Raw genomic sequence first — 27,053 nt, forward strand, 5'->3', positions numbered from 1 at the left:
ATTTACTTTTACATGTTATAAAATCTTACTATTTCTTTTTTTTTACATCCATTAACAAGAAAATCAATTTAAAGAATGTGTCTTACTGCAAATGTTCACTTTTCCTATAGTGAATACTATTGCAACTCTGTTATACCTGAGCTAACTAGAAATATCCATTGCAATACATCTACCACCTTTACCACAGGGTTTAAAAATAAAAACTATCACTAATTGTAGAAGTATATTTGCTTTCTGTTGAAGACTGCCTTGCAGTAAGCAATGGGGCAGCAGTAAGCTGAAATAAGCAACAGAAGAAAACTACTGTGGGTGTAAAAGCTTTATAAATAAAACATGATGTATAAAAAATCAACAAATACAATTCTGCCCTCACTCAATCATGTACAGACACATACACACACACAAAGGTATGTTTTAAAGTCTTCACACAAATATCACGAAGGTGTAAAATGAACAACCATGTAATGAATGAACAACCGTGAATCACATTTATCTGCGACCAGAAGTCCCGAACACAAGATTGACTTGTCTGTCATCAAATTGATGCAGATCTTTGAGTTTTTGCATAAGGTGTACGATAAGTCCCGCCTGACGTGATTTGATTTTCACTTGGCGGGGATCACTAGAATCATTGACTGTGTAAATCTCCAGGAAGGAGGGTTGGTCATCCGGGTGAGACCATCGAATGTCAGAGTACAGAAAACTGTAAAGCATCACCTGTAAAAAATACAAAATAACTGTAAATAAACCTCACAGAAACCTGTAAAGCATCACCTGTTACAGACCAAAACTAGAAATATGTCCATAGGACATGAATGCCCCGCCGAGAGTATATTAGTAATGCAACATGAAAATTTGTATTAGTGTATGAAATCTGATGAGAATATCTTGAATAGTTTCTTTAAAATTGAAATTAAAATCTAAAAAGTTGGATATAGATGATAAATTCTCGCCAAATTATGTATAAGTGCATAAACATACATAAACATATCTTAAATGGTTAAAATTAAGCAAAATGCAAATCTAAGAAAAATGAGGTCAAGGTAACAGGAAAGTTCAAGGTCAAATGTTTTTGATGCAGTTGAATACTTCTCACAAATACATATCAGCATATTTTAGTTTGATAAAAATATTTTGAATGGCTTATTTAAAACTGAGCTAAACACTAATTTAAAGTAAATGAAGTTAGGTTCAAAGGAAAGGTCAAGGTCAAAAAATGTTGATGCAGTTGAAAAGGTTACATCAGTATGTATTAGCATATGAAGTTTGATAAATATATTATGAATGTTTTCTTTAAAACTGAGTTAAACACAAATAGTGAAAAGTGAGGTCAAGGTCAAAGGAAAGGTCAAGGTCAAAAAATATTGATGCAGTTGAAAAGCTTACATCAGTATGTATCAGCATATGAAGTTTGACACTAATTTAAGAAAAGTGAGAAGGTCAAAGGAATGGTCAAGGTAAAAAAATGTTGATGCAGTTGAATAGCTTACATCAGTATGTATTAACATATGCAGTTTGATAACACTATATTGAATGATATCTTTAAAACTGAGCTAAACACTAATTTAAGAAAAGTGAGGTCAAGGTCAAAGGAAAGGTCAAGGTCAAAAAATGTTGATGCAGTTGAATAGCTTACATCAGTATGTATCAACATATGAAGTTTGATTACACTACCTTGAATGGTATCTTTAAAACTGAGCTAAACACTAATTTAAGAAAAGTGAGGTCAAGGTCAAATGAAAGGGCAAGGTCAAAAAATGTTGATGCAGTTGCAAAGCTCTCATCAATATCGATCAGCATATGAAGTTTGATAAAAATATCTTGGATAGTTTCTTTGAAACTGAGCTTTGAACAGAGCTAAATTCAAAGTGTGATGGAAAGACAGACGGAAGACTGACATGACAAACACTATATGCCCTGGCCATGTTCATGGCGGGGCATAAAAACGACTGTAAATAAACCACACAGAAAACTGTAATGCATCATCTGTAAAACAGACAAAAATGACTGTAAATAAACCCCACAGAAAACTGTAATGCATCATCTGTAAACAGACAAAAAATGACTGTAAATAAACCCCACAGAAAACTGTAAAGCATCATCTGTAAACAGACAAAAAATGACTGTAAATAGACCCCACAGAAAACTGTAAAGCATCACCTGTAAACAAAGACAAAAAATGACTGTAAATAAACCAAACTGAAAACTTTAAAGCATCACCTGTAAACAAAGAAAACAAGATGTGTTTGTGAAACACTATGCCCCCGTATGGCAGCTTATGTCGAAGGTTAAAGTTTCTCAAATGCAAGTCAAAATCCAGGCCAAAAGATAAAAAATGTTGATACCCAAAGAAAGATCTTGTCTCGAGGAAAACACCTGTGAAATTTGAAAGACCTAGATACAACTGTTCAAAAGTTATGGTGAAGGTTAAAGTTTTTAAAATAAAAGTCAAACGTCAAGGTCAAGGTCAAAGTGGTTGGTATCCAAAGGAAGATCTCGTCAGAAGGATTACATATGTGAAGTATGAAAGCCCTAGCACCAACCATTCAAAAGTTATGGCCAAGGTTAAAGTTTTTCAAAAATAGGTCAAACTCCTAGGTCAAGGTCAAAGGGTGAAAGTGGTTGGTATCCAAAGGAAGGTCTTGTCACAAGGATTACATATGTGAAGTATGAAAGCCCTAGCATCAACCATTCAAAAGTTATGGCCAAGGTTAAAGTTTTTCAAAAGTAGGTCAAACTCCTAGGTCAAGGTCAAAAGGTCAAAGACGTTGGTATTCAAAGGAAGGTCTTGTCACAAGGATTACATATGTGAAGTATGAAAGCCCTAGCATCAACCATTCAAAAGTTATGGCCAAGGTTAAAGTTTTTCAAAAGAAGGTCAAAGTCCAAGGTCAAGGTCAAAAGGTCAAAGTGGTTGGTATCCAAAAGAAGGCCTTGTCACAAAGAATACAAATGTGAAGTTTGAAACCCCAAGCTCCAACTGTTCAGAAGTTATGGCCAAGGTTAAAGTCTCATAAAATTTTGCAAAAGTGGGTCAAAGTCCAAGGTCAAGGTCAAAAGGTCAAATATGATGGTACCCAAAGAAAGGTCTTGTCACAAGGAATACACATGTGAAATATGAAAGTCATAGCTCCAACCAATCAAAAGTTATGGGCAAGGTTAACGTTGACAACAGACAGACAGACAAACAAACAGACAGACAGGACAAAAACAATATACCCCCGGGATCTTTCGATCCGGGGGTATAAAAAGACTGTAAATAAACCTCACAGAAAACTAAAGCATCAACTGTAAACAAAGAAAAATGACTGTAAATAAACCACACAGAAAACTGTTAAGCACCACCTATAAACAAAAACAACATTGTAAATAAACCTCATAGAAATGTTTTCAGCACAAAGGGCAAGCCTAACACATTTGTAGAAGTGTGATTTCTTATTTACTACAGGTAACTCTTGAAGTTCAAGGTACCCTAAAAAGATCAAGAGTAGAGATCAGAAGTGAAAAATGAAGCCAAAATTTTGAGGTCAGATCATTATGGTTCTATTATTACAATTACTGAAGTACATTATTCAATTGGGTTCAACATGTTATTATACATGATAATTACCTTGTTAACAATTAATGCCTTTAACAGACATGCCAAAACATCAAACTTCATATTGCAAGTCCTTAGATTATAGAAGTATGTATAGGATGTGAAATATCTTAGACTTACTTTAGACTTCATATTTATGATATGTATCCCTACATCATTGACTCCAATATGACAGAGAATGGAGGATTTACTGTTGGGTTGGAGGTTTCCAGTGAAGAAAGCTGATCCATACACCGTCAGTTTCCGACAGAACTCCAGGAATTTTCCTTGCAGAAACTGTTTTAAAAAATTACAGTTACAATATTAAATGATGTAGATGCACTCTGTGAATAAAAAAAAATTACCCTTGAATGTTCTCCAACTATTCTATTTCCCATGATTTGATGAACTTTTCTAGAATTATTATGGCATTAATTATTCAAAATTATGAGGTTAACTTTAAATGCATTGTGCAGACTTTCATTATTTTCAGATGAGTCCTAACAATTTTCCCTGTTTTATCTGACCTGTTGATATCGATTCTGCTAGTTCTTTTAATTTTCCCCTACAGATTCCCCCCATTATATCTGACCTGTTGATATCGATTCTGCTAGTTCTTTTAATTTTCCCCTACAGATTCCCCCCATTATATCTGACCTGTTGATATTGGTTCTGATAGTTTTTGATTTCCCCTACAGATTCCCCCATTATATCTGACCTGTTGATATTGGTTCTGATAGTTTTGATTTCCCCTACAGATTCCCCCCATTGTATCTGACCTGCTGATATTGGTTCTGATAATATTGATTTTCCCCTACAGATTCCCCCCATTATATCTGACCTGTTGATATTGGTTCTGATAGTTTTTGGATTTCCCCCTACAGATTCCCCCATTATATCTGACCTGTTGATATTGGTTCTGATAGTTTTTGTTTTCCCCCTACAGATTCCCCCATTATATCTGACCTGTTGATATTGGTTCTGATAGTTTTTGATTTCCTCCTGCAGTCCCCCGCAATATTCCTTGTATCTCTTCATTATTGTAGAGTACAAGTGCTGTCCCTTGGCTTTCAGTATTGGGGCTGGTACCAGACTACTGATGTTTTTACTGAAACAGAGTTAGATATTACAAGTCTTGTGTGTGATTTAAGATTTAGATAATCCATATCCACATCAGGCAAATTTTCATGAAACACCAAGCATTTTTCATTTGCATTCTTTGAAATCATAAATCTTTTTCACAACAGTCCTTTTTTGTTTTAACTTAAATGGATATTTTGAAAAACATTTAAAAACATCAAGTTTTATCACATTTAAAAGAACCTCTCAGGGTTCCTTAACAAGAATAATTGCCTATAATTGATTTTTTAGGAATTGAAACAGCTTAAAACAACTTCTAAGGAATTAAAACAGCTGGAAACAACTTTTTAGGAATTGAAACAGCTAAAAACAAAACTGGGCACTTCATCCTTGTGTACAAATATCCTCCCCCTCTCCCGATAATTTTTTATACATCATTCAACCTGCAGAATAGACATGGAGAAATGCTAGCAGAGCTGCCAACATCATGAGATGAAATATTATAACTTTGGGGTCCAGGGCTGCCTAGGCCCCAGCTGCTGTGGATTTTTTTTCCATTTTGTTTACTTTAAAATGATAAGAAAATCAGAAATCAGTTAAAAAAAAAAAACAGAGAAATCATAAGGTGTATTTTAGATGCTTGAACCATAAGCCTTAATCCAAAATCTTAAGGGTTGGCAGCTCTGCTCTAGTGTATTACACTTACTGTAGATAGTGCTTGGCAGTGCCTGGATCATACTTCCCTCCATGCTCCAGGAGAATCAAAATGGAGGCAAAAGTGTGGACATCTTGATCTTTACAGGGATATAAGGCATTAATATAGTTATGCTTAGCCTCGTAAAACAGAATTTGGATGGCCAATGGATGAAGGACCTCCCTCTGCTCCGAGACCACACCCACTTTGGCATTGCGCCGCCATTTAAGAGTGGGGTTCTCCTTGGTGGTGTCAGTGGTGCCTGTTAACATGCTGACTATACGCTTTCGCCAGTTGTTGATGTGCTCCACCGGTTTGTGCTCCAATTTTAGTTGTAGTTCTGCATGAATAAAATTAAATTGTCAGGAAGACACAACAATAAAAATTAAACTTCAAGGTTCATAAACTCTGCTCACTCATATAAATGTTGCTTTAACTGTTCTGATTTTCCAAAAGAAATGTGTTTTATGTGTTTTATAAGTAAAATACAAACAATTATAGCATAGCTTGTGGGGCAAAATTGGACAAAAAAAGACACCTCAACTTGTCATTTATAAAGGATTAATACACATTTATGTCATTAAGAGTTATCTCTCTTATCAGAGTTTCAATGAACTTTACGATGTTTCATATCACAATAATTCCCTTCATTCTTACCAAGACTTTTAGAGCATATCCATATTGTAAAATACTCTGCATAGGGCTTAGGGGGTAGCTGAAATGCCTGAAATATCAAGACACATTTTGATATGCTAATGCTAAAACAGAGAATAAAAACTTGGGGAAGAAAGTTCAACATGGCCATTTTTATAACTAGATACATACCCTCAGCAACTGGAGATTAAGTTGCTGAACAGTGGTATGGTCACCATTAGACAGGTTCAGCATCTTTGATGTTCCATCCATTAAAAACACTTGTATCTGCCTCTAAAATGTGTACAAAAATATGTACGTTTAATGTCAATAAATATCAGAACATTTTTTGTAACTTATGTGAAGTTATGAAATTACTTTGATATGTTTTTCATTTCAAAGGTAAGTAAACACATTGTACAATGGTGGACAAATGCAGTACAGTAAAAAATTAAATTTAATGACATTTTCTTGATTTCATTGAGTGCATGGTCAGTAATGACAATAACAGTAACTGTTTTCTTAATGGCAGAGATGATGAGATTTGCCGTCTTCTGATGTTTTGGAGATCTGGGATCCTGTTCACAGAGGTTTAATGGTGTCCTGTTCTGTTTATCCAACAGCTCCTACAATGGAAACATTCAAAATTAAATTTTTAGTGCAAATTCAGTGAACCCATAATAAAACTTTACAAATTCGCTACACATATACCGGTAGCTAATTATAGATATAATGAAGTAAAATTCTGAGATATTCTGAAATTCATAATAACTGAGTATCATTGTAGTTTTGGTTTAGACATGGGCTCTGGTTTTCTGGTTTCTTTACAAACTCTAGTTCACTACTCACCAGACTGGTTTCCTGCCTCTTTGTAAGTTCCTGAACCACATTCCAATGCCCCTCTTTTGCTGCGATGTGTAGCGGTGACTGACCAAGCTCATTTAGAGCATTTGGATTACACCCTGCTTCCAGAAGTATTTTGGCTGCATCTACAGAACCTTTGCTGTAAAAGTAGCAAAAAAAATATTACAATGTTCCATAACATCATGATCAGCTGATCATGATGACTTACTTTTGTACCAGTACTTTATCAATAAAAGAAAACAACAAACTTCACCATAATAAATCTGATAGATAAATAAATGAAATAAACGCAAGAAATTTCATAGAAGTCATTCTTTAATTATGATGGCAGAAAAAAAATTGAAAATTAAAGTAGGAGAACTATGATCTAAAATTTGAAATGCCTTCAATATGCAATAATTATAAATGTTTGAAGTAAATTAATGCACTTTTGTTTACAAAGAGAAGGTGTAGATGACATGAAACTAAGCTCCACTTTGTTGTCCTATTACTTACTATGCCGCCATATGAAGGGGCACTCCATACTTGGGATGTTTTTCATCCACTAGATGTGAGGCAAAAGAAATGGTGTCTCTGATGGCTTGGATATTGCCCTCATTAACAAGTTTGTGGATGTGATACTTCTCTGGATACAAACTAAAAAGTCAATCCAACCAAGCATTATCTACAGATAATTTCTAAAAAAAACTATTGAAAAATTAAGGACTAAACATCAAAGATATTCATGCATTTAATAAAAATCAAAAAATTGGTCAATGTTTGAAAGTACATGTAGTTTTAAAAACATCTACAAATAAATGACAAAACTTAAGAATACATTTCTGAATTGGGAAACATTAATTTTATAATTGAGGATACCTATCAAAAGACCCCCCTGTGCTGCTATTTCTATGGGAGCTGGGCCATGTGTAGTCAGGGACACCCATCCCCCAATACATGTTAACTTCTGCCCTGTCAACCTGAAATATAATTATATAATTACCTACCATCTTACTCCAAATATCATTTAAATTTTACATACCAACTTTAAAGAAAGCTTACATAAATTCATATACTGTATATTGCTGCAAATTTTTCTTAATAATTACGTATGGAAGACAGACAGACAGACAGAAGGACTTGCCTTAGGTTTACATGGAAATGAGGAGCCAAACACAGGATTCAGGACAACCTTCTCACATTTCTCGATTTCCAGCATCCTTGTGAGTGCCTCTCGAGCTGTGTGCCTGATTTCATCTGGGGTGGAGTCTATCACCATTCCTGTCGTCTTGTGAGCATGCTCAAATCGACTAGGTAAAAAGGCTGGATTGTTGACACTGAGTTTGACTCGATAGTCAGCACGACGACTAAATAAAATGTTTATTGCACCAGGCATGCTATGTTTTTCTCTTAGCCAACTGAAAATAATGCCAAAAAATTTTCATAAAAAGCTTTATTTTTGAAAACATAATACATGGAACACATTTAGATTGTTGAATCCAAATCACCAAGATGGAGTTGTGGTGTATATTTACCTCTCTAGCTGGGATATAAAAGTTCTGGTTGGGGGAGGATAGGCCACTGTGTCATTGTTCAGTGTATCAATAACATAGTCCAGGGAGAAAAAGCCTGGGTAATCTGGAGATTTCTCCACAAACATACGATTCAGTTTATCTGAAATGGACAATACAGGTAACACATGGGCAACAAAAGTTTCCACTGCAAACCTGTTCAGATATTTCTCAATAGTGTATCTTGTCAATGCATATCTTTCTAAATAAGCAATTCACTTTTATCTTCCTTGTAAGATCTTACTGCTGCTGGTTCTTTAAAGCTCATAATTTTAGATTACTAGAGAATCAAGCTTGTGCATTACCTCCCTTGTTGACTGGAACACAGAAGAGGGCAAATCGTGTGAGTGACTCCCTGTACTTGTCACTGGACCACTGAATCTGAAGAGCACGCTCTCCTACACATGGAGGAAAAAATGTCATTAACTACTTCCCTCCTTAAATTGCAAGAGTGGAAATTCCCCTCTACTCATTGTCACAATCATAATAGCATTTCAGAATTCTTGATGAGCATCACATTGAAAAATTGTTGCACATATTCATAATTTGTTTGCTTTTTTTGAGTTTTTGAGTACATCTAAATTCATATCTGTTTACATGTACATGTTATACACATACACTGAAGTATAATACACATTAACATAGGAAGTGCTTTCTTCAGGATATGTAATAACTGAATGATTGAATTAAATCCATATTCCATTTCTTCATAATCCTGAATATAACACAAATGCCATACAAGCACACATATCATCATCTAACAACAAGCCAATATAAATTATGTGGGTACACCTTCATATATAGCACAATGAGTAGATAAAATATTCCCGTACCTTTAATGCCGACATGATCCCCTCCAGTCAGCTGATACAGATTGGCCAGGACCTCATCCCCCGCCTCCTCCTGGACACTGGTCAGCGGGAATGTGGGGAGGTACTTGGTGGGCTTCCCCTTCTCCCCCGAGGAAGCAGTTTTGTGGTCCAGCAGAAGAATATTATAAAGCTTGGGTCGGTATTCCTGACTGAAGACATTTTGTTTGGGTTGCACCACAGCAAGGATGACCTCCATTACATAACTAACCACTAGGTGTTCAAATGCCTAAAATTTTATTTCTGCTGTTTATCATTAATATCACTTTAACGTGTGTCAAACACTGATTGCTTCTACTACGTGGTATATTTTCACTTTTCATGAAGAATGTTTCTTGTCAAATCATAAAGCATATTATAATTCACTTCCCAGTCTCAGTCCTATCTTACATTGTGAAGTATGCATAATAATAGACCTTAATATCATAAATATGTAAATCCTGGTTCATATGCAAATTCTCCCTCATCTCCTGCTCTCATTACTATACACTTATCAATAACAATCTAGCGATACATAATGTACCCCAAAGTGAGCAATCTAACACGATCAAACATAAAATCCCTATTTAAAAAACTTGGGTTATAAATCCTAAATGTCATTTTTTGTTATTAAATCTAAAAAGTTAAGGCCCTATGTAAATAAAGTTTTCCTCCTGTGCATACACTTTCCAATCCTTTGTTCAAATAAGCTATTAAATTTCCAAGCTTAGCTCTCTCACTTTCTACATGTGACAGACAAAACAAACCATAACATTCTCTGTTTTCTTGTTCCATTTCCATTTAATAACTTTCTATGCTTCACATATTTTATTTAGCTGTACAACTGTACCACTTGTATGTACACCCTACTTACTTATACATATTAATCCTTATAAAGTCTCAGCACGTCTAGATGATGATCCATACGTTTAACGATGATTACATTACTGACAGTCCAATAGGCTTATGGGATACTGCAATAAAAAAATGTAAACTTCCATATCTGGCTTGCTCACATAAATGTATGATACTCATTTTGACCATCCAGCAGTCCTGTTATATTCATAATGCTGGTATTTATCATAAGTTTGTGTTTTTTCTCTCAACAAATGTATACATGCATTTTGATTTTTGAATAAGTGGTTCTTGTTGAGATATTCAAATTGAAAAACTGAAATCCACTAGCTACCAGCACTGGTACTGTCTAAATAAAAATAAAACCTCAAGTCTCTGATGAAACTGTTGCTCTACTGGTTTGGTCTATGTTATGTTAAAGGAAAAGTACAACCTGGACATGTAGCTATGGCAACACCAATGAATAGAACTGGAATCCTTTGTATATTCTATAACCAAATTTTGATGAAAATTTACCAAAAAATGGCGAGGAGAAGCCTGGAGAAAATGGGGACTTTATCATGATGCATATCGCGATATTTTACTGTCATACTTTTTTCATCAAATTTGTATTTATATTTTTGGAAAGAAAAAATTCTCTTATCATAACATGCATAATGTGAAAGGATAAAGTTGTTAAGTATTACTACAGTTGACAAATACATTATGAAACATTTAATAAGCTCTGAACACAATAAAAACAACAGAAAATAAATTTGAAAGGTAAACCTAAAGTGAATAGAAATAGCATAAACTGCTTTGTTTTATAACATGATACACAGTTATATATTTTCGTCCTGCTGTAAAGGTACTTTACAATATTTTTTTGTAAATGTGACATACCAGTATATCCTATATTCTTACATCCTAGTAGTAATTATAGTAAAATGGAAGTACTTAGGGGAAATCTCTCAAGGTATCAATTTCAGGAGAGCTATTGACAACAGTCGTGGGGTGTGTTTTGTTGCAGAAATAGTAAAAGAATATTTAGGAATATATCATTAGAAACATTTTGAGATGGCAGCTTTAAAATACTGAGATATAACTGTCAAACCATGCACACTTTGTCTGTGGGTAAATCTAATAAATAAACAGTCACGTTTTTCAATGGGTGGATCTGTAGCTCTCTGGTCATCCATCCTAATTTTCTCAAACCAGTGAGGTTACAAATCTGCAGATAATGATGATTGATGAGACAGTGTAAGACTGTGTAAGCTGAGGTATGAAGAGACAGATCTAAATGAATCCACTGAAAACTATATCTGCACTCATCCCAACTGTTGTACTATCAAACATATCAATTATAATATTTCAAGGCAAGAAAATGAGGGACTTAAATATAAGAGTTAGATTATAACGAGGATAGAATGTGCAATGAATACAAAGTACATATCTTAATTAAATCATGACACATTAAAGCTGAACATGATTCGTAAAAGCAATGTGTCCGCCATTTTTGTTCGGATTCTCGCTATATCTGAGGACCCCTATATAAAGGGCCTGACTTGGACACTGTTCAGTATGATCAGTCGACACCGGTGTAGACGGATGTATGCTACACAGCACTCGGTAGCGACAAAAATAACTGTGATACCTCGTCTAATGTAGGAAAGTAAGATAAAAAGAAACTTACAATTATAGTTGTACAGTTCAGTGAAGTGTACAAACAAACACAGATACACGTAACTACAATAAAATGTAAACAAAGGTAATGCAAGATAACCAGCACGAACACGGGTCGCCATTCCACGCCGATACCCGTGACAATAAAGCAGTCAGGTGTAACGAATGCGAAGAGTATACCCTGGTGTTGATGTATCGTAGATATAATATCGAAAATGGCGTATGCCTATTTACGAGTCGTGTTCAGCTTTAAGCCAGGACAAGGAAGCAGATGCATATCATCTTTATGCTTTGCTCCCTATTTAAACCTTTTTATTCTCATATAGTTGTCTGCAAGTTGCCCTTGCACTGTCATCTCTTAGCATAGAAGCTCCTGCCCCTACCCTCCACTCTCCCTTATCTTCTTGTTCCCTCCCTAAAATGAGGGATTATGGGACTGAGTGCCCTAATCATGTAATGGCACAATAGCTGAAAATCTCTAAAAAAGTCTAAAACTATTTTTCCAGATAACTATTTAACACTGAAACATTTAATCCAATTTATCTGGATAAAAAGTTTTAGACTTTCTTAGAGATCAACCGGGTTCAAACGCAGTTTTGAATGAATAAACGAATCCGGTGACACAGATATTGCAAGTAAGTGTTCTACCGTGATGAATGTTTTTTTAAGTCAGCAGAATCGGTATTTTTAATCGCATTTCCATTGCAAAACAACATCTGTGCTTCCAAAATATGTCTATGATAATGCATCAATCCTAAAACACCGATCGAAGTGGGACCCGGTTTTGGTTCTTCATTTAGTCAATTTCTGAACTGCTTTTTTTAGGCCTTTCGTAGAGAAGTTGAGGGGGTATTAAAACGAGCCATCAATGTCTCAATAGAGAATATATTAAGAGGCAGATCTAAGCTAAAATTGAATAGGTATGCAGTAATACACAACTGATTGCGCTCGCCCAAACAGTCGCACCATCAACATATTGCAGCTGTTAAAGTATGGCTTATAGGTCCAGGATTCCTATCAGAATTGACAGAAACAATGCCAAATCTTATATCGTATCCAGAAATCAATGATAATAAACACTTGGGTGAGGTTGTTATAAACAAGGAGGTCCAGTGCAATCTCTGCATTTACTATGATTTAGATTAATACTTAAATTACTTCGCTCTATTTAGACACTCAAAGTGGATTGATTTAGCTATTCTAATGCAAGTTTACACCAGTTTTTTCGACCTGGTTAAACAGTAAATAACACAGTAAACATTGAATAAACCTATAGTACAGTTTACAAACCTTCACTTTAAGGAAAATCGAATTACTAAAATATATCCAAAAGAAAATATACAGTGATCAAAGGAAATAATGTGTCAAAATCTTATTTTGCAGCAAGTTAAGGGAAATGCAAAGGGGGTTTCACACAAAAACTTGTTGACATTCCTGCGTTTTCAGCCAACTTGCACCATACGGAACCGGAAGTGCATGGATTAGACAGAAAATATTATATTCGGAAGAAAACGGATTATAAAACTGCCAGTTGAACGTCAATCAATTATTATTTATATCAGTAAAATGTGTTTGTAAGATTAACTTTGGTGTTGTAAATTAATGCCAAGAAAATTTTTTATATTATCCAAAGATTTTATAAAGATTTACGCATTATCGAAAAATGTTCAAAATATATTCCGTTTTATCTGATTATTTTTCTGCCCTTCTGCATAATGTCAACAAAAATGTGTGGAGATGCCATGTGTCATTGGCACTGTCAAATTTTTAAGAATTGTTTGACTGTGCTATATTATGATGTCAGTGTTGACCATAACAGTAAAATATTTGTAGATTTGAGGTCTTTCTAGAAATAATTCATTAACAGGGCTGTTTTTTAGTATACGACCTTTTTCATGCAAATTATGTAATGCATCTGTAAGGAAGTTAAACGTGAATGGCCAAATATAACAAAATAGATCACATGTTTACAATCTACAAAAATAGAAAACGCTTATCAAAATGTGCAGTTAAAGAGAGACTTATGGATGCAGCCAGGTAGGTCTAAATAATTATAGTTATTGCATATTTAATTCCAACTTTATGGAATGTGTATACAATTTATATGATCTCAATATATAAGAAATAATTATAAATCTAGCATGTCCTTTTGTGTTAAAAGAAATTCTTTAACGTTAGTTGAATATGTGTAATCGGATCAGGTATCACTATGTAAATGCTATGTGTATGTAAAACTTAATATTTATGAAATGTCCACCTTCATTGATTATATACATGTATTTAGCGTTTGGGACCTTAAGTTTGTAGTGTGTGATGGATATGAGTACCTGATGAATTGCAAGGGAAAAAAATCAAATGGAACCCTTGTTATATTTCATAACTTGAAACTATTACAAAATAAACTGTATATATACACATGATACAGTCATGTGAATTAATTCCAAAATCACACGCACACATTTTTAGGAATGAAGATGCTGATCAATAAAAGAATTTAAAAGGAAGTGAAATTTGTATAATATGTTTTATGATTATTGGGAAGATATATATATATATATATATATATATATATATATATATATATATATATATATATATATATATATATATATATAGGTGTACTTGAATCCAGAAATCAGAGAATTCTCAAACCAAATGGCAGATGATTAAGATCATGATAAAAGAGTGCATGCAGATAAATGCTTGACTGACTGAAATATGGTAGTTAGAATATGTATGAATGTGATGACTTCAGATTCGTAATTCTCTCCGAGGAACCATATGGCATCCGAAGATTATTATTGTAAGTACTGTGCACTGGAGTCTCAAGGCTTGGATGATCCATTTACCTATCAGATAGACTCGGAGAAAAAAAATTATCGAGAGATTTTTCCTGAACTTCTTCATCAAGACTTTTATTCCAAATCTGAGTACATTTGTTCCAAACATCGCCATGGATCCGTGCACCATTTAGGCTTTGTTCAAAAGGCTGGTAAAAGTGGAAGTGTGAATGTCTCAAATTTTAAGTACAATATTGCTAATCCTGTGGCAAGGGAAGAAAAAAAGAAAGTTGATGAGAGGACATTGCACAAGCATGGGGAAGTAATTCCAAAACCTGGTACATGCAAGGCACCATCACCAGTAATGGACGTGGGTAATACAAAGTCACAAGGGGCATTAGTAAAGAGTTCTAGTAATAATGGGCTAGGGAGAGCGAGTCCCTCACACCGTCAGTGCTGCTGCTGTTCTGAATATCATCATCATACTTTTGAATCTCCAGAATTTTACATTCCCAGGGATGATACTTGCTCAAAGCTAGAAGAAACACTCTCAAAAAACCACGGTGAAGTGATATTAGCCAATGAAACATTCCTAAACATAAGCAATGCATTCTGGTATCCAAGCTTGTGTCTGAATCAGTTTTCTTCAGAATTTATTTATACAAACTTTGAGTCTTTATGGCCTGAGGAGAATGTGTTGCGAGACATTTTGCGAGACAGCATTCAAAACACAGTCTTGCGTTCTGCCATTCCTCAACTCACAAAGGTTGCTATAGTTTGTGGACCAGTAGATATGTTAAAATCTCTCATCTCTTTATCTTTAGTCAGTAAGTACAAAATATACAATTTTTTCTTAATGTTATTCTTAATTCTACTTAAGACATATTACCATTTGCTATTTTGTGTTTTATATAATCATACAGATTTTCAAATACAATATTGAGTATCTGATTATGTGCCCTGCTGTTGCATGTACCAATGTGTTTCCCTCCCTGCAAATTAGAAAATCAAATATTAATTATATTATAAGTAACTGTGACAAGTATCAATAGTCCTATTAAGCATCCTTTTTTTTGAAAAAATCTTTTGCTCTATTTAAACTGTTTTGAATTTTATAAATAAAAAAAATATTTTCTTTATATTCCTAAATTTGCTTTAAAAGCTTGTGAAAAACAAGAGCTATTTACATATAAAAAATTAAAAATACTCATTGCTATAGCAAAAGAAAGTCATATTTTTTTGCTCACTTTCATTATACATTTATTTTGTCACAGAATTTAACATTTATTATGTGCTTGATTTAGGACTTGATACCTCAATAGAAGAAGAGGCCGGACTCTTACATTATGCCTGTCTGTTCAAGAGACTGGATATCATAAGTTACTTAACCAGCATCGGAATCCACCCAAAACTCAAAGACAAACATGGTGAGGTTAATTTTGTTAAATTTCTTGTTTAAAGATCAGAGTACATTAAAATTACAATATATATATATATATATATATATATATATATATATATATATATATATATATATATATATATATATATATATATATATATATATATATATATATATATATATATATATATATAAAATAAAATTACAATATTGCATTAAACTCTAAAATCAAGCAGTATATATATACAAAATTATGTATATAACTCCAATCTTTTTCTGTGATGAACTGGTAAATAGAAAAGTGATATTTGATTACTTTGGGGAATGTCATGTGATGTGATTATCTGAATTATCACATGATATCAACATTTCAAGAGGATTGTTCTACAGTACCTCTTATTTAGTGCTTATTACAGTGATCAGTGATTCTTTACATCAATCAGAAATAAAACAACACAGCTTTTCACTTTGTATAACCAATTATTGTAAAACAAAAAGAACTTAAATATATCATGACTATCAGTGAAAGTCACAATTCTGTAAGATATCACTGTTAAAAAAACTGTTGAGAAAATAAAAAAAAGAAATATGAACAGTTACATGTAATTATGGCCGGTGTGTTAAAAAATTTAAATATTTCGAAAAATGATAATGGAGCAAAATGAAAAAAAAATCCACTCAAAACTTAATTGTATAATGAAAGCAGTGCTCATGCTGCTGCTGTTTTTTTTTTTTTTTTGCCAATGTTGCAAATGGTATATTTTTCATCTAAAGTGGCAAAAAAAATTAAATGTGGCAAAAATACACTTTATAGATATACAAGTACATCCTATAAACAATAACATAGACATTAAATCTCATTTTTTTTCTGTGGAATCATTTAAATTATTGGGGGCCAATTTTTGTGGACTACTTAAATTTTACAGGTTCATGGGGGCATAATTTTGTGTATTCTTTTATAACTACAGAAGGAAATATGAATTTGTAACCCTAGTTTATTAATTCATCATGATTCATGGAGGATGTTAATTTGTGGATGAGAGGTATCCATGAATTCCATGAAAATTGACCCACCACAAAATCTAATGATTTCACATTATTCAGTCATTTTATACAAGTCATAAAATGATTTCAAATGAGTCTAAATAGTTACTAATGTATGCATCTGACAGAATTCTAAAGGGACATGAAATAGCTTATCCTTTTATGCAGTTAGAAATTGGTGAATTTTTTTGGTTCCTTCTTTAAAAAAATGGTTCATTCATTTCATATACAAATATATTATTAGGGGATTTATTTACTAGCACTTACATAACCTCTTTCAGATTTTATTTCTATCTTTTCAGGAAATTTTGCAGATGCTTTGTGTTTTAGTTCCAAAATATATAAACATCTTCCCAACAAATATCAGCTAAGTCATGTCATGTGCCCCTCCCCTAAACTCCCCAGTGCACAGGATAGAAACGTCATCTTCACCCTGGCAAGGTCACCAAGGTCACTGTATGAGATTCAGAGAATGTTACAGGTAAAAACAAAAGGGAAGAATGAAATAATTCTGTCCTTGATTCACAATAGTTATACTTATTTGAGCCATTTTTTGATGCAATCAATTGGCCCTGAGTAAAAAGACATTCTCTTTGAATAAAATCAACAAGGTAATTGTTTTTTTCTTTTAATACAAATAGAGATATTCATTTCCAAACATATAATAATGAAGTAAGAGTTCTGTCAAGTGTTATCAATTTATTTTTCCCCAAAACAATTTATTCAGCTTAAAATGAGCACTGCCAGTTATGTAGTTATTTTATATTCCTTGTCTTACAGATGTTTGAATTCAATGTGAATACAGAGTGTGATGAGACTGGGAACTTCCTGATACACCTGGTCACTGAAACAGGTAAACAAAACAAAAAAACAGGTAAACAAAAACAAACATCATGTGATGGCAACCCTGCATTGGAAAACACGATTTGATGGATGAAATATACGATATGTAGCATACAACAGATTAAATATGATAAAGGATGCAGCGTGACATGACGTGAACCAGGTAGAACTTGTTAGGTGTTAACAGGTAACAAAAGGTTGATAAAAGAAGGGTAGCAATCAAGTGCAGATCTGTTACTGCGCAGTAGATCAAGTGGTTCCATGTAATGTGAGAGGCTTGTCACGTAAAAGGGGTTATTGAAAAAAAATCATACAAATAGATATATATATTTATAGGCTGATTTTAATTTGTAATTTTTAAACTTGTTTCCTGAAACATACATGTACTTTAAGCCCAAAGGAACTGGTCTAACTCAAAATACTTCAACTTTAATTACTCTATGGTGCACAATACTTTAGATACATCTTCCTGTTTGGGATTGTGTCTTTGGGTTGCCAATTCACATAATTTTTATTCAATCAATGTTCAGCTAGTTTAAAATCCAAAAGCAATTTCAAAATTATAGATGAAACAATTTGTCCTACCTACTCTATTAAGGTGACATGACCACATTTTGATGGATGTAAGCATGATTATATAATGACATATAGTTTGTTAGTTTAATTAATGTGCACATGAAAATCCCATTTGTTTCAATTCCTACCCATACCAAATCATTCTCACAATATGCTCATGAGCAGGTCACATGAGGGCTTACAAGATTTCCTCATGTGTGTTGCTCATATGAGTCATGTGTAATTTAACATGCAAATTAGGTGAAATGCTCACCTAAGCAAGATTTTGCACTTGAGCATGCTCATGTGAGGAATTATTTTTCTCAATTAGAATTTTGGTCACATGAGGCTCATTAGTCTCATATGCAACAATTACTCTCTCAAACAAACAAAAATAGCATTTAGATTAAAAATACATGTGTAATATATACATGTATACCTTAAAATATGATTCATCAATAATAGTGAAAATTATATGTTCTTGTCATGAACATCATGTAAAAAAATAAATGCATGTATGTTCAGTGAACTTCATTTTTCTAACTTAATTTAAATCAACCTAAATTTAAAATTAAATAAAAAATTAAAAATGAAATGAACAACTTGTACATACTACATTGTACATATTTCTTTGTATTAATCTTTTAATTATACATTTACATGTATATTTATGTCCAATACATATTAATACTGTTTAAATTATGAAAAAGATAGATAGATTCTCAATAGGTTAACAGTACATCCATGTAAATGCAAGTCCAGCCAACATTTTTGGACTGCACTAGATGGATTCAGAGTTGTCACGAGTATGCCAGTTTATGTGGATTTCTCTCCTATTGCTGAATGCATGGCAAGATACTTTGGTGTGAAATAAAAATTCCAGGAGAATTGTAAGAATTATCCTTTCATCAAGTTCATTTTTCTTGCATATCCTTTAAATGTCAGATCCAACTTAGAAGAGCTTGGTCTATATGTATTGGGGTATATGCAGATCCCTCAATCAGCAACTTTCAAATCTGTAAAAATTTTGTATTTATGATTTATTATTATTAAAGTTTTCAAGGTTCAGTTGGTCATGAAATGTCAGTCAATCAAATATTCATATACATCAATGTTATATGCTTTTAATGTACTTTAGGTATGCTAGGACAAATTTCCATGAAAAATTTGTGACCGCTTGCATTAGCATAAATTAATACATGTACCACACAGAAAAAAGTACTTCTATATATATTTTATTATATTACAATATACAGTTAAAATCGGTATCTCGAACACGTTTATCTCGAATACCGTGGATATGTCGAAGTGATTTGGAAGTCCCAAGCACTCAATATTTTAAGTATTTTACCCCCAAAATCTCGAACCCTTGGATATCTCGAAGTTTATTCTTGGTCCCATTGAGTTCGAGATAACGAGGTTTGACTGTATATACCTTTACATAGAGAGAGAGAGAGGGAGAGATAGAGATATTATAAATTCTTTGAGCTATTCACTGACTTTATAACTAATCATATATAGTTTTAAACAAACCTATTAGCCTTGTCAGAAAGAGTTTGCATATTGAGGGATGTATGATCCTATATCCAAAACTATAAACATTATTTACATTATCTGGTAATATGTACATAAACCGTAATTGAAGATTATAATTACTGATAACATATTGCATTTATATTTAAATTAAGTATTGATAATTAACACACAAACAGTACTGTATAAATCTATATACTTTTATACCCTCACACAACTTTGCAAGTTGATGAGATGAAGATTAGAAGCTCAAGTGTTGTTTTTTTTTATATTTTAAATACTACAGGATATGTATAGTCTTAATTTATTATAAACTACTGTAAAATTTTTTCTTTTTTTTCACTACTAACTTTCTTTTTATTTGGTGATATGATATTTGATAGGCTTAAGAATTGTTTCAGAGGCAAAATTATTGAAAATGTATGTTTATTGTTCTGTAACTTCCCAGATGTAATATTTAATATAGGTGTTATTCTAGTACAATTATTTGGGTTGGTTAGGGTCACCTCCTAGATAGTAAATATCTATCATTTATATCAGTTCATTATCTCGTGTGTACAAATTATCATGTTCAGTTACAAAATTCAAATATTGATTCTTAAACAAATAACCAGTGATAGTTCATAAATGAATAATTGTATATATTTGTATCAGAAGTAATGTATATAATAATATAATATGTGATAAGATATATACTAGTACCTATACTGTGTAGATACGGTGTATCGGTGAAGCTTCTCATTCCTTCTGGATTCTATCCAAATATGATACAGTTATTCACCTCAGTCAATATTGATATTTTTCTGGTGAATAACAAACCATATTCTTAAGTGAAAGAGTTCATAGTTGTATATTATGTCCTTATATAGTCAGGTAAAACTAAAATTATTAAAAAAAAACAACAACTAAAATTATTAAAGAAAAAAAAACTAAACTAAAATTATTAAAAAAAACAAAACAAAACTAAAATTATTAAAAAAAAAAAAAAAATCAGAACTCCTCATATGTCTCGCACACTTAAGAATGTTAAGACATCCGAGGAGTTCCGATTGATAAATTAAGCATCATTAAAGAAATTCATTTCTCAGCTTTGAGAGAAATGAAGGATTCTTTCATTTACTAAATATTGACTTTAAATAATCCAGGACTATGTCAGTTACCTCTGATCTACAGTCTCTGGCAGATACAGCATGCCGGCATAGAACTCGGTAACTCTGTAAAATGTATTTATGTTAATTATTCCAGGACTTTGTCAGCTACCTCTTATATACAGCCTCCGACATATACAGTATGCCGACATAGAACTCTGTAACTCAGAGGGTCTGACCCCCTTAATGATAGCAGCTGTGGAGGGAGCCAATATACTCTGTGATGTAAGAACTCCCATATCTGATATTTCATACTCAATATACTATATTAGCAACATTTATTTTTAGTTTTCCCTCCAAAAGTAAAAATTATATTTATAAATTTGAACTCTTTGATTTGAATGTGTTAAAACTCAGGCATGTAATTCCCCATGAGCTACAGCATGTTTTTAATCTTGAATCAAGGTCATGTTTCCAAGTTCAAGGTCACAGGACAAAGGGATTTTGAATTTATTATAGTAATCATGTTATAATAGAATTTTATCTTTTATTTTTTGTAGGTCCTTATATGTGTATTTGGAGCAGATCCCAATAAGAGTAATGTTCACAATGGCCGCACAGCGTTACATTACGCCACCCAGTACAATCATGTCAGTGTTGTAGGGTGAGTACAGTGTCAGACAATATTGTAATCAAGCGTTATATACCCAGTACAATCATGTCAGTGTTGTAGGGTAAGTACAATGTCAGACAATATTGTAATCAAGCGTTATATACTTAGTACAATCATGTCAGTGTTGTAGGGTAAGTATAGTGCCAGACAATATTGTAATCAAGCGTTATATACCCAGTACAATCATGTCAATGTTGTAGGGTAAGTATAGTGTCAGACAATATTGTAATCAAGCATTATATACCCAGTACAATCATGTCAGTGTTGTAGGGTAAGTACAGTGTCAGAAAATATTGTAATCAAGGGTTATATACCCAGTACAATCATGTCAGTGTTGTAGGGTAAGTATAGTGTCAGACAATATTGTAATCAAGCATTATATACCCAGTACAGTCATGTCAGTGTTGTAGGGTAAGTACAGTGTCAGACAATATTGTAATCAAGCATTATATACCCAGTACAATCATGTCAGTGTTGTAGGGTAAGTACAGTGTCAGAAAATATTGTAATCAAGGGTTATATACCCAGTACAATCATGTCAGTGTTGTAGGGTAAGTACAGTGTCAGAAAATATTGTAATCAAGCTTTAAATACCCAGTAATAGGAAACCACAGTCAAATTTATAATGTATATTTTGAGACAGTTTTTAATTAATGTTCAGTATGTACTGTTGTTTACCTTTAACACCTTTAAATAGAATCTTCAGCTAACAGCTGCCACTTACTCTTATGTGTTTGAAAAATTTGCTTAAGTAAATTTTTAATAGAAATGTTTGCTTTTAGAACTTTGATCAAGAGGGGAGCTGATTTCAACAAGGACGATTATCAAGGTCTGCGACCTGATGACCTCAATATCAGCGTGTATCACCATGACGATTGTCTGGACATCATTACATCACACAGAGCACAAAGAATCAAACATCTCTCAGATGTTATTCAGAGTGTAAGTTTATTACATTTTACCCAGAGCACAGAGAATCAAACACCTCTCAGATGTTATTCAGAGTGTAAGTTTATTACATTTCACACAGAGCACAGAGAACCAAACACCTCTCAGATGTTATTAAGAGTGTAAGTTTATTACCTTTCACACAGAACACAGAGAATCAAACACCTCTCAGATGTTATTCAGAGTGTAAGTTTATTACCTTTCACACAGAGGCTATTCAGTGTAAATTTATTACATTTCACACAGAGCACAGAGAATCAAACACCTCTCAGATGTTATTCAGAGTGTAAGTTTATTACATTTCACTCAAAGCACAGAGAATCAAACACCTCTCAGATGTTATTCAGAGTGTAAGTTTATTACCTTTCACACAGAGGCTATTCAGTGTAAGTTTATTACATTTCACACAGAGCACAGAGAATCAAACACCTCTCAGATGTTATTCAGAGTGTAAGTTTATTACATTTCACTCAAAGCACAGAGAATCAAACACCTCTCAGATGTTATTCAGAGTGTAAGTTTATTACATTTTTTAATGAGAAGATGTGGGTTTAATGAAGTAAAAATTTGGATCTTGCACAAGAAAATGTCAAAATTATAATTTTATAGTGCCATCGGTCCTACATAAAAAGTCATATTTATCTGTTTTAATTAAGTAACAGTATAGGCAGAGAACAAAATTTTCAATCGTTTAAAATGTGTATTTAGTTAAACATGTTTAAATCAAACAATGAAGCTGTAAATATCTATGTCAGTTGAAAACAAAGTCTTAAAGCAATTATACTAAATATGATGAATGCAGTATATGCGTGCATTGATTTAGTTTTTAGATTTGATGATTCAATGTCCTTGTTTTCGTTACAGGGGATGCTGAAGAAGACAGATCTGTGGGAGTCAGACACCAATGTAACTGATGAAAACAATTTCACTCTTTTGATGGTGGCAGCCATTTTTAACAGGTACATAACTTGTATTTTACAACCTCTAATATGCCTTAAGTCAGTGTATGATATTTGAATAAAAGATGATCTATTTTTGTTGTAGACTTGAGAATGTTAAAACCATTCTGGAAGTTAGTACAAACTCCATTAATGCTCAGTATTATCAGGTAAATATTATTAATGATTGGTATTATTGCTCAATATTACCAGCTAAAATCATTAATGCTCAGTATTTCTACAATGTAGGTAAAAACTTATCGTGCTCTGAATTACTTGGTGTAAATCATTAATGTTGGCACTAGCAGGTTAAAATCATTATGTATTGATACAGGATGTAAGACAGTTTCATTAATTCTTTAGAAATAAACTGCCATGCAATTAAATTTAATAGTGATGTTTTTGATATTTTTATTGAGGTGATTCTACAGAAAATATTAAGCTCACCTCGAGGAAGTTAAGCTGAACTTATGTCATAGCCCGATGTTGATGTTGGCATCCAAGTTAAAGTTTTAGGAGCAGATCTCATTCCCAAGTAACTATAAGCCCTACCTGGACCAAATTTGCATGAATCATGCATCATGGAATGTACATCTGAATTGTTTCAGAAGAAGGATCTGACCTACATTTCCAGAATGAGAGACCAGATGAAAGTTTTTAGAGGACATTAAAGTTTTATGAGCAGGTTTCATTTCAAAGTAATTATAAGCCTTATGATGACAAAACTTGCATGGATGATGCATTGGATGCTGGATCTGACCCACAATTTTCAGAGGAGTGACCAGGTTAAAGATTTTGGAGCAGGTTCATTCCCAAGTAATTGTAAACATTACCTTGACCAAATTTGCATCTATGAATGCACACTCCCAAACTGACTGGGGAGGTTGGACTTGACCTTCATTTTCTGAATGACTGACAGGTTTAAGTTTTTGGAGCAGGTTCATCCTCAAGTAATTATGAGTAACTATAAGCCTTATGTTGACTAAACTTGCAACAAACTTGCACAGATGATGTGTCTAGGATGCTCTCTACCAGACTGGCTTTGAATGCTTGATCTGACCCACATTTTCTGGATGAGTGTACAGGTTAAAAGTTTTGGAGCAGGTTCATTCCCAAATAACTGCAAGCCTTACCTGGACCAAAGTTGCATGGATGATGACTGAATTTGCATTACTAGTTATGCACACTATCAGATATATGCTTTGGAAGCTGGATCTGACCAACATTTACGGAGTGAAATGAACAGTTTAAGTTTTTGGAACAGGTCCATTTTTAAGTAACTATAGATTTAGACCAATACTTGAAAAGATGATGTATCAAGGAATGCACACTATCAGAACATTTATTTGGTGTGAGACTTTGCATTATATATTAATACATAACATTTTTGAGGTGAGTTTTGTAATATTTGATTTCTATGTTTCATTGAAGTGATTATACAGTAAAATTATTGATTACAAATAAAAGCAGTGTTTCATTTGATTTACTAAAGAGAAAATTGCTATTATCCTGTATACTTGTATATTCCCATGTCTTGCCCTTCGCAAATTACTTAATGACGGATATAGATTCAGATGATAAAGAGATAGAAAACTTTATACATTTTGAGTGTTTTTGATTTGGCTAACAGTGTGCTATCACCTTCACTGTTTCATTATTTAGCTGAGTGAGGATCCTGACAGTGTATACATCACAGGTATGACAGCTCTAAGTATGGCAGCCATGAGAGGAAATGCTGATGTTATTCAGCTCCTTCTATCGTAAGTTAATTGTACACATACCTTCACTCTTGTATAGAGTCCTTCTATCATAAGTTAATTGTACACATACCTTCACTTTTGTATAGAGTCCTTCTATTGTAAGTTAATTGTACACATACCTTCACTTTTGTATAGAGTCCTTCTATCGTAAGTTAATTGTACACATACCTTCACTCTTGGATAGAGTCCTTCTATCGTAAGTTAATTGTACACATACCTTCACTCTTGGATAGAGTCCTTCTATTGTAAGTTAATTGTACACATACCTTCACTCTTGGATAGAGTCCTTCTATCGTAAGTTAATTGTACACATAACTTCACTCTTGTATAGAGTCCTTCTATCGTAAGTTAATTGTACACATACCTTCACTCTTGTATAGGGTCCTTCTATCGTAAGTTAATTGTACACATACCTTCACTCTTGTATAGAGTCCTTCTATCGTAAGTTAATTGTACACATACCTTCACTCTTGTACAGAGTCCTTCTATCGTAAGTTAATTGTACACATACCTTCACTCTTGGACAGAGTCCTTCTATTGTAAGTTAATTGTACACATACCTTCACTCTTGGACAGAGTCCTTCTATCGTAAGTTAATTGTACACATACCTTCACTCTTGTATAGAGTCCTTCTATCGTAAGTTAATTGTACACATACCTTCACTCTTGTGTAGAGTCTGTGTCCAGATCAAGGATTTGTGTTGATAATTATCAGAATTGGTATGTTATGTTCAGTCTTATTTATGATTATCCAATATGGTATTCAGAACTCCAGGTTTTTGTATTCTTTATTGTCCATTGTAGGAAGGGAGCTAACCCTGTAATCGCAGACATAAAGCAGTTGTTTCCCCTTCATCATGCAGTGTTAAACAATCAGGAAGAGGCTGTAAAAACAATACTGGAGTTCTTCCCAACATCTTACTGGGTAAATCATAAAAGCTCTTACTGGGTAAATCATAAAACATCTTACTGGGTAAATTATAAAACATCTTACTGGGTAAATCATAAAACATCTTACTGGGTAAATCATAAAACATATCTTACTGGGTAAATCATAAAACTTTATAGATCTTTACTGGAGTTGTACTGGATGGTCAATTATAATTTTTTAAGTGTGGCATATAAATTGCTTCAGCACAAGTGTTTAACACAATTTTATTATACCCCACCGCAAACGAAGTTTAGGGGGGGGGGTATATTGGAATCAGCTTGTCCGTCTGTCTGTCCGTCTGTCTGTAGACGAGATTTTGTCCAGATCATTTTTTGGAAACTGTTGCAAGGGTTTGTCTGAAAATTTGTACACTTATTATTCGCCATATGAAGGTGTGCACCTGGTATTTTCATCATGATTGGATAATTCTTTTGCATTTTATAGGTGTTTTTTTCAATTTTATTATGTGGTTTTGTCCGGATCTGTTCCCAGAGACTATTGCATAGATTTGTATGAAAATTTGTACACTTATTATTTACCATATGAAGATGTGCACCTGGTATTTTCAACATTATTTGCTGATTTTTCTGCATTTTACAGGTGTTTTTTTTTTCATTTTTATTGACTTAGTCATTTTGGGTTCTTGTCTAAGGTTTGAGACATAGAATCTAGAACATCTGTACAAAAATGTGAAAGCTTGAAACTACTCATTAGAACTAAAAAAAAAAATCACGAAGTATTAAAAACAGTTTTTACATTACACAGCAGATAGTGTAAATCCATTTGTCCCTTGGG

General features: G+C 33.2%; 2 protein-coding genes across 4 annotated transcripts in view; one reads left to right on the top strand and one right to left on the bottom strand.

Moving 5' to 3' along the window:
* Positions 1–304: 304 nt before the first annotated feature.
* Positions 305–13,193, bottom strand: LOC133174125 (krev interaction trapped protein 1-like). Of its 2 annotated transcripts, none has more exons than XM_061309168.1 (16): positions 13,054–13,186; positions 10,121–10,220; positions 9,232–9,496; positions 8,704–8,796; positions 8,363–8,501; positions 7,972–8,245; positions 7,707–7,807; positions 7,344–7,484; positions 6,834–6,987; positions 6,500–6,610; positions 6,177–6,278; positions 6,009–6,075; positions 5,364–5,691; positions 4,544–4,685; positions 3,719–3,874; positions 305–717 (listed from the first exon to the last, which is right to left on the bottom strand). In XM_061309168.1, the coding sequence occupies exons 3-16, from the start codon at positions 9,464–9,466 to the stop codon at positions 490–492; spliced, it is 2,271 nt and encodes a 756-aa protein (XP_061165152.1). In that variant the 5' UTR covers positions 9,467–9,496; positions 10,121–10,220; positions 13,054–13,186; the 3' UTR covers positions 305–489. The 2 variants fall into 2 exon arrangements, with proteins under 2 accessions (XP_061165152.1, XP_061165153.1); XM_061309169.1 differs by lacking the exon at positions 305–717 and adding an exon at positions 2,026–2,160 and having other exon boundaries at positions 13,054–13,193.
* Positions 13,194–14,495: 1,302 nt separating this feature from the next.
* Positions 14,496–27,053, top strand: part of LOC133174400 (ankyrin-3-like) — a 29,175-nt gene continuing 16,617 nt past the window's right edge. For both annotated transcript variants that reach the window (XM_061309532.1, XM_061309531.1), the window contains exons 1-11: positions 14,496–15,370; positions 15,848–15,970; positions 17,292–17,470; positions 17,770–17,842; positions 21,166–21,293; positions 21,569–21,672; positions 22,464–22,623; positions 23,494–23,588; positions 23,674–23,737; positions 25,230–25,327; positions 26,132–26,252. In XM_061309532.1, the coding sequence (XP_061165516.1) occupies positions 14,545–15,370; positions 15,848–15,970; positions 17,292–17,470; positions 17,770–17,842; positions 21,166–21,293; positions 21,569–21,672; positions 22,464–22,623; positions 23,494–23,588; positions 23,674–23,737; positions 25,230–25,327; positions 26,132–26,252 (1,971 nt within the window). In that variant the 5' untranslated portion in view covers positions 14,496–14,544. The remainder of the gene's footprint in view (positions 15,371–15,847; positions 15,971–17,291; positions 17,471–17,769; positions 17,843–21,165; positions 21,294–21,568; positions 21,673–22,463; positions 22,624–23,493; positions 23,589–23,673; positions 23,738–25,229; positions 25,328–26,131; positions 26,253–27,053) is intronic.

This window comes from Saccostrea echinata, unplaced genomic scaffold (genome assembly GCF_033153115.1).
Source record: "Saccostrea echinata isolate AGI-Se365-2 ecotype Australia unplaced genomic scaffold, CSIRO_AGI_Sech_v1 ptg000057l, whole genome shotgun sequence".
Lineage (NCBI taxonomy): Eukaryota > Metazoa > Mollusca > Bivalvia > Ostreida > Ostreidae > Saccostrea > Saccostrea echinata.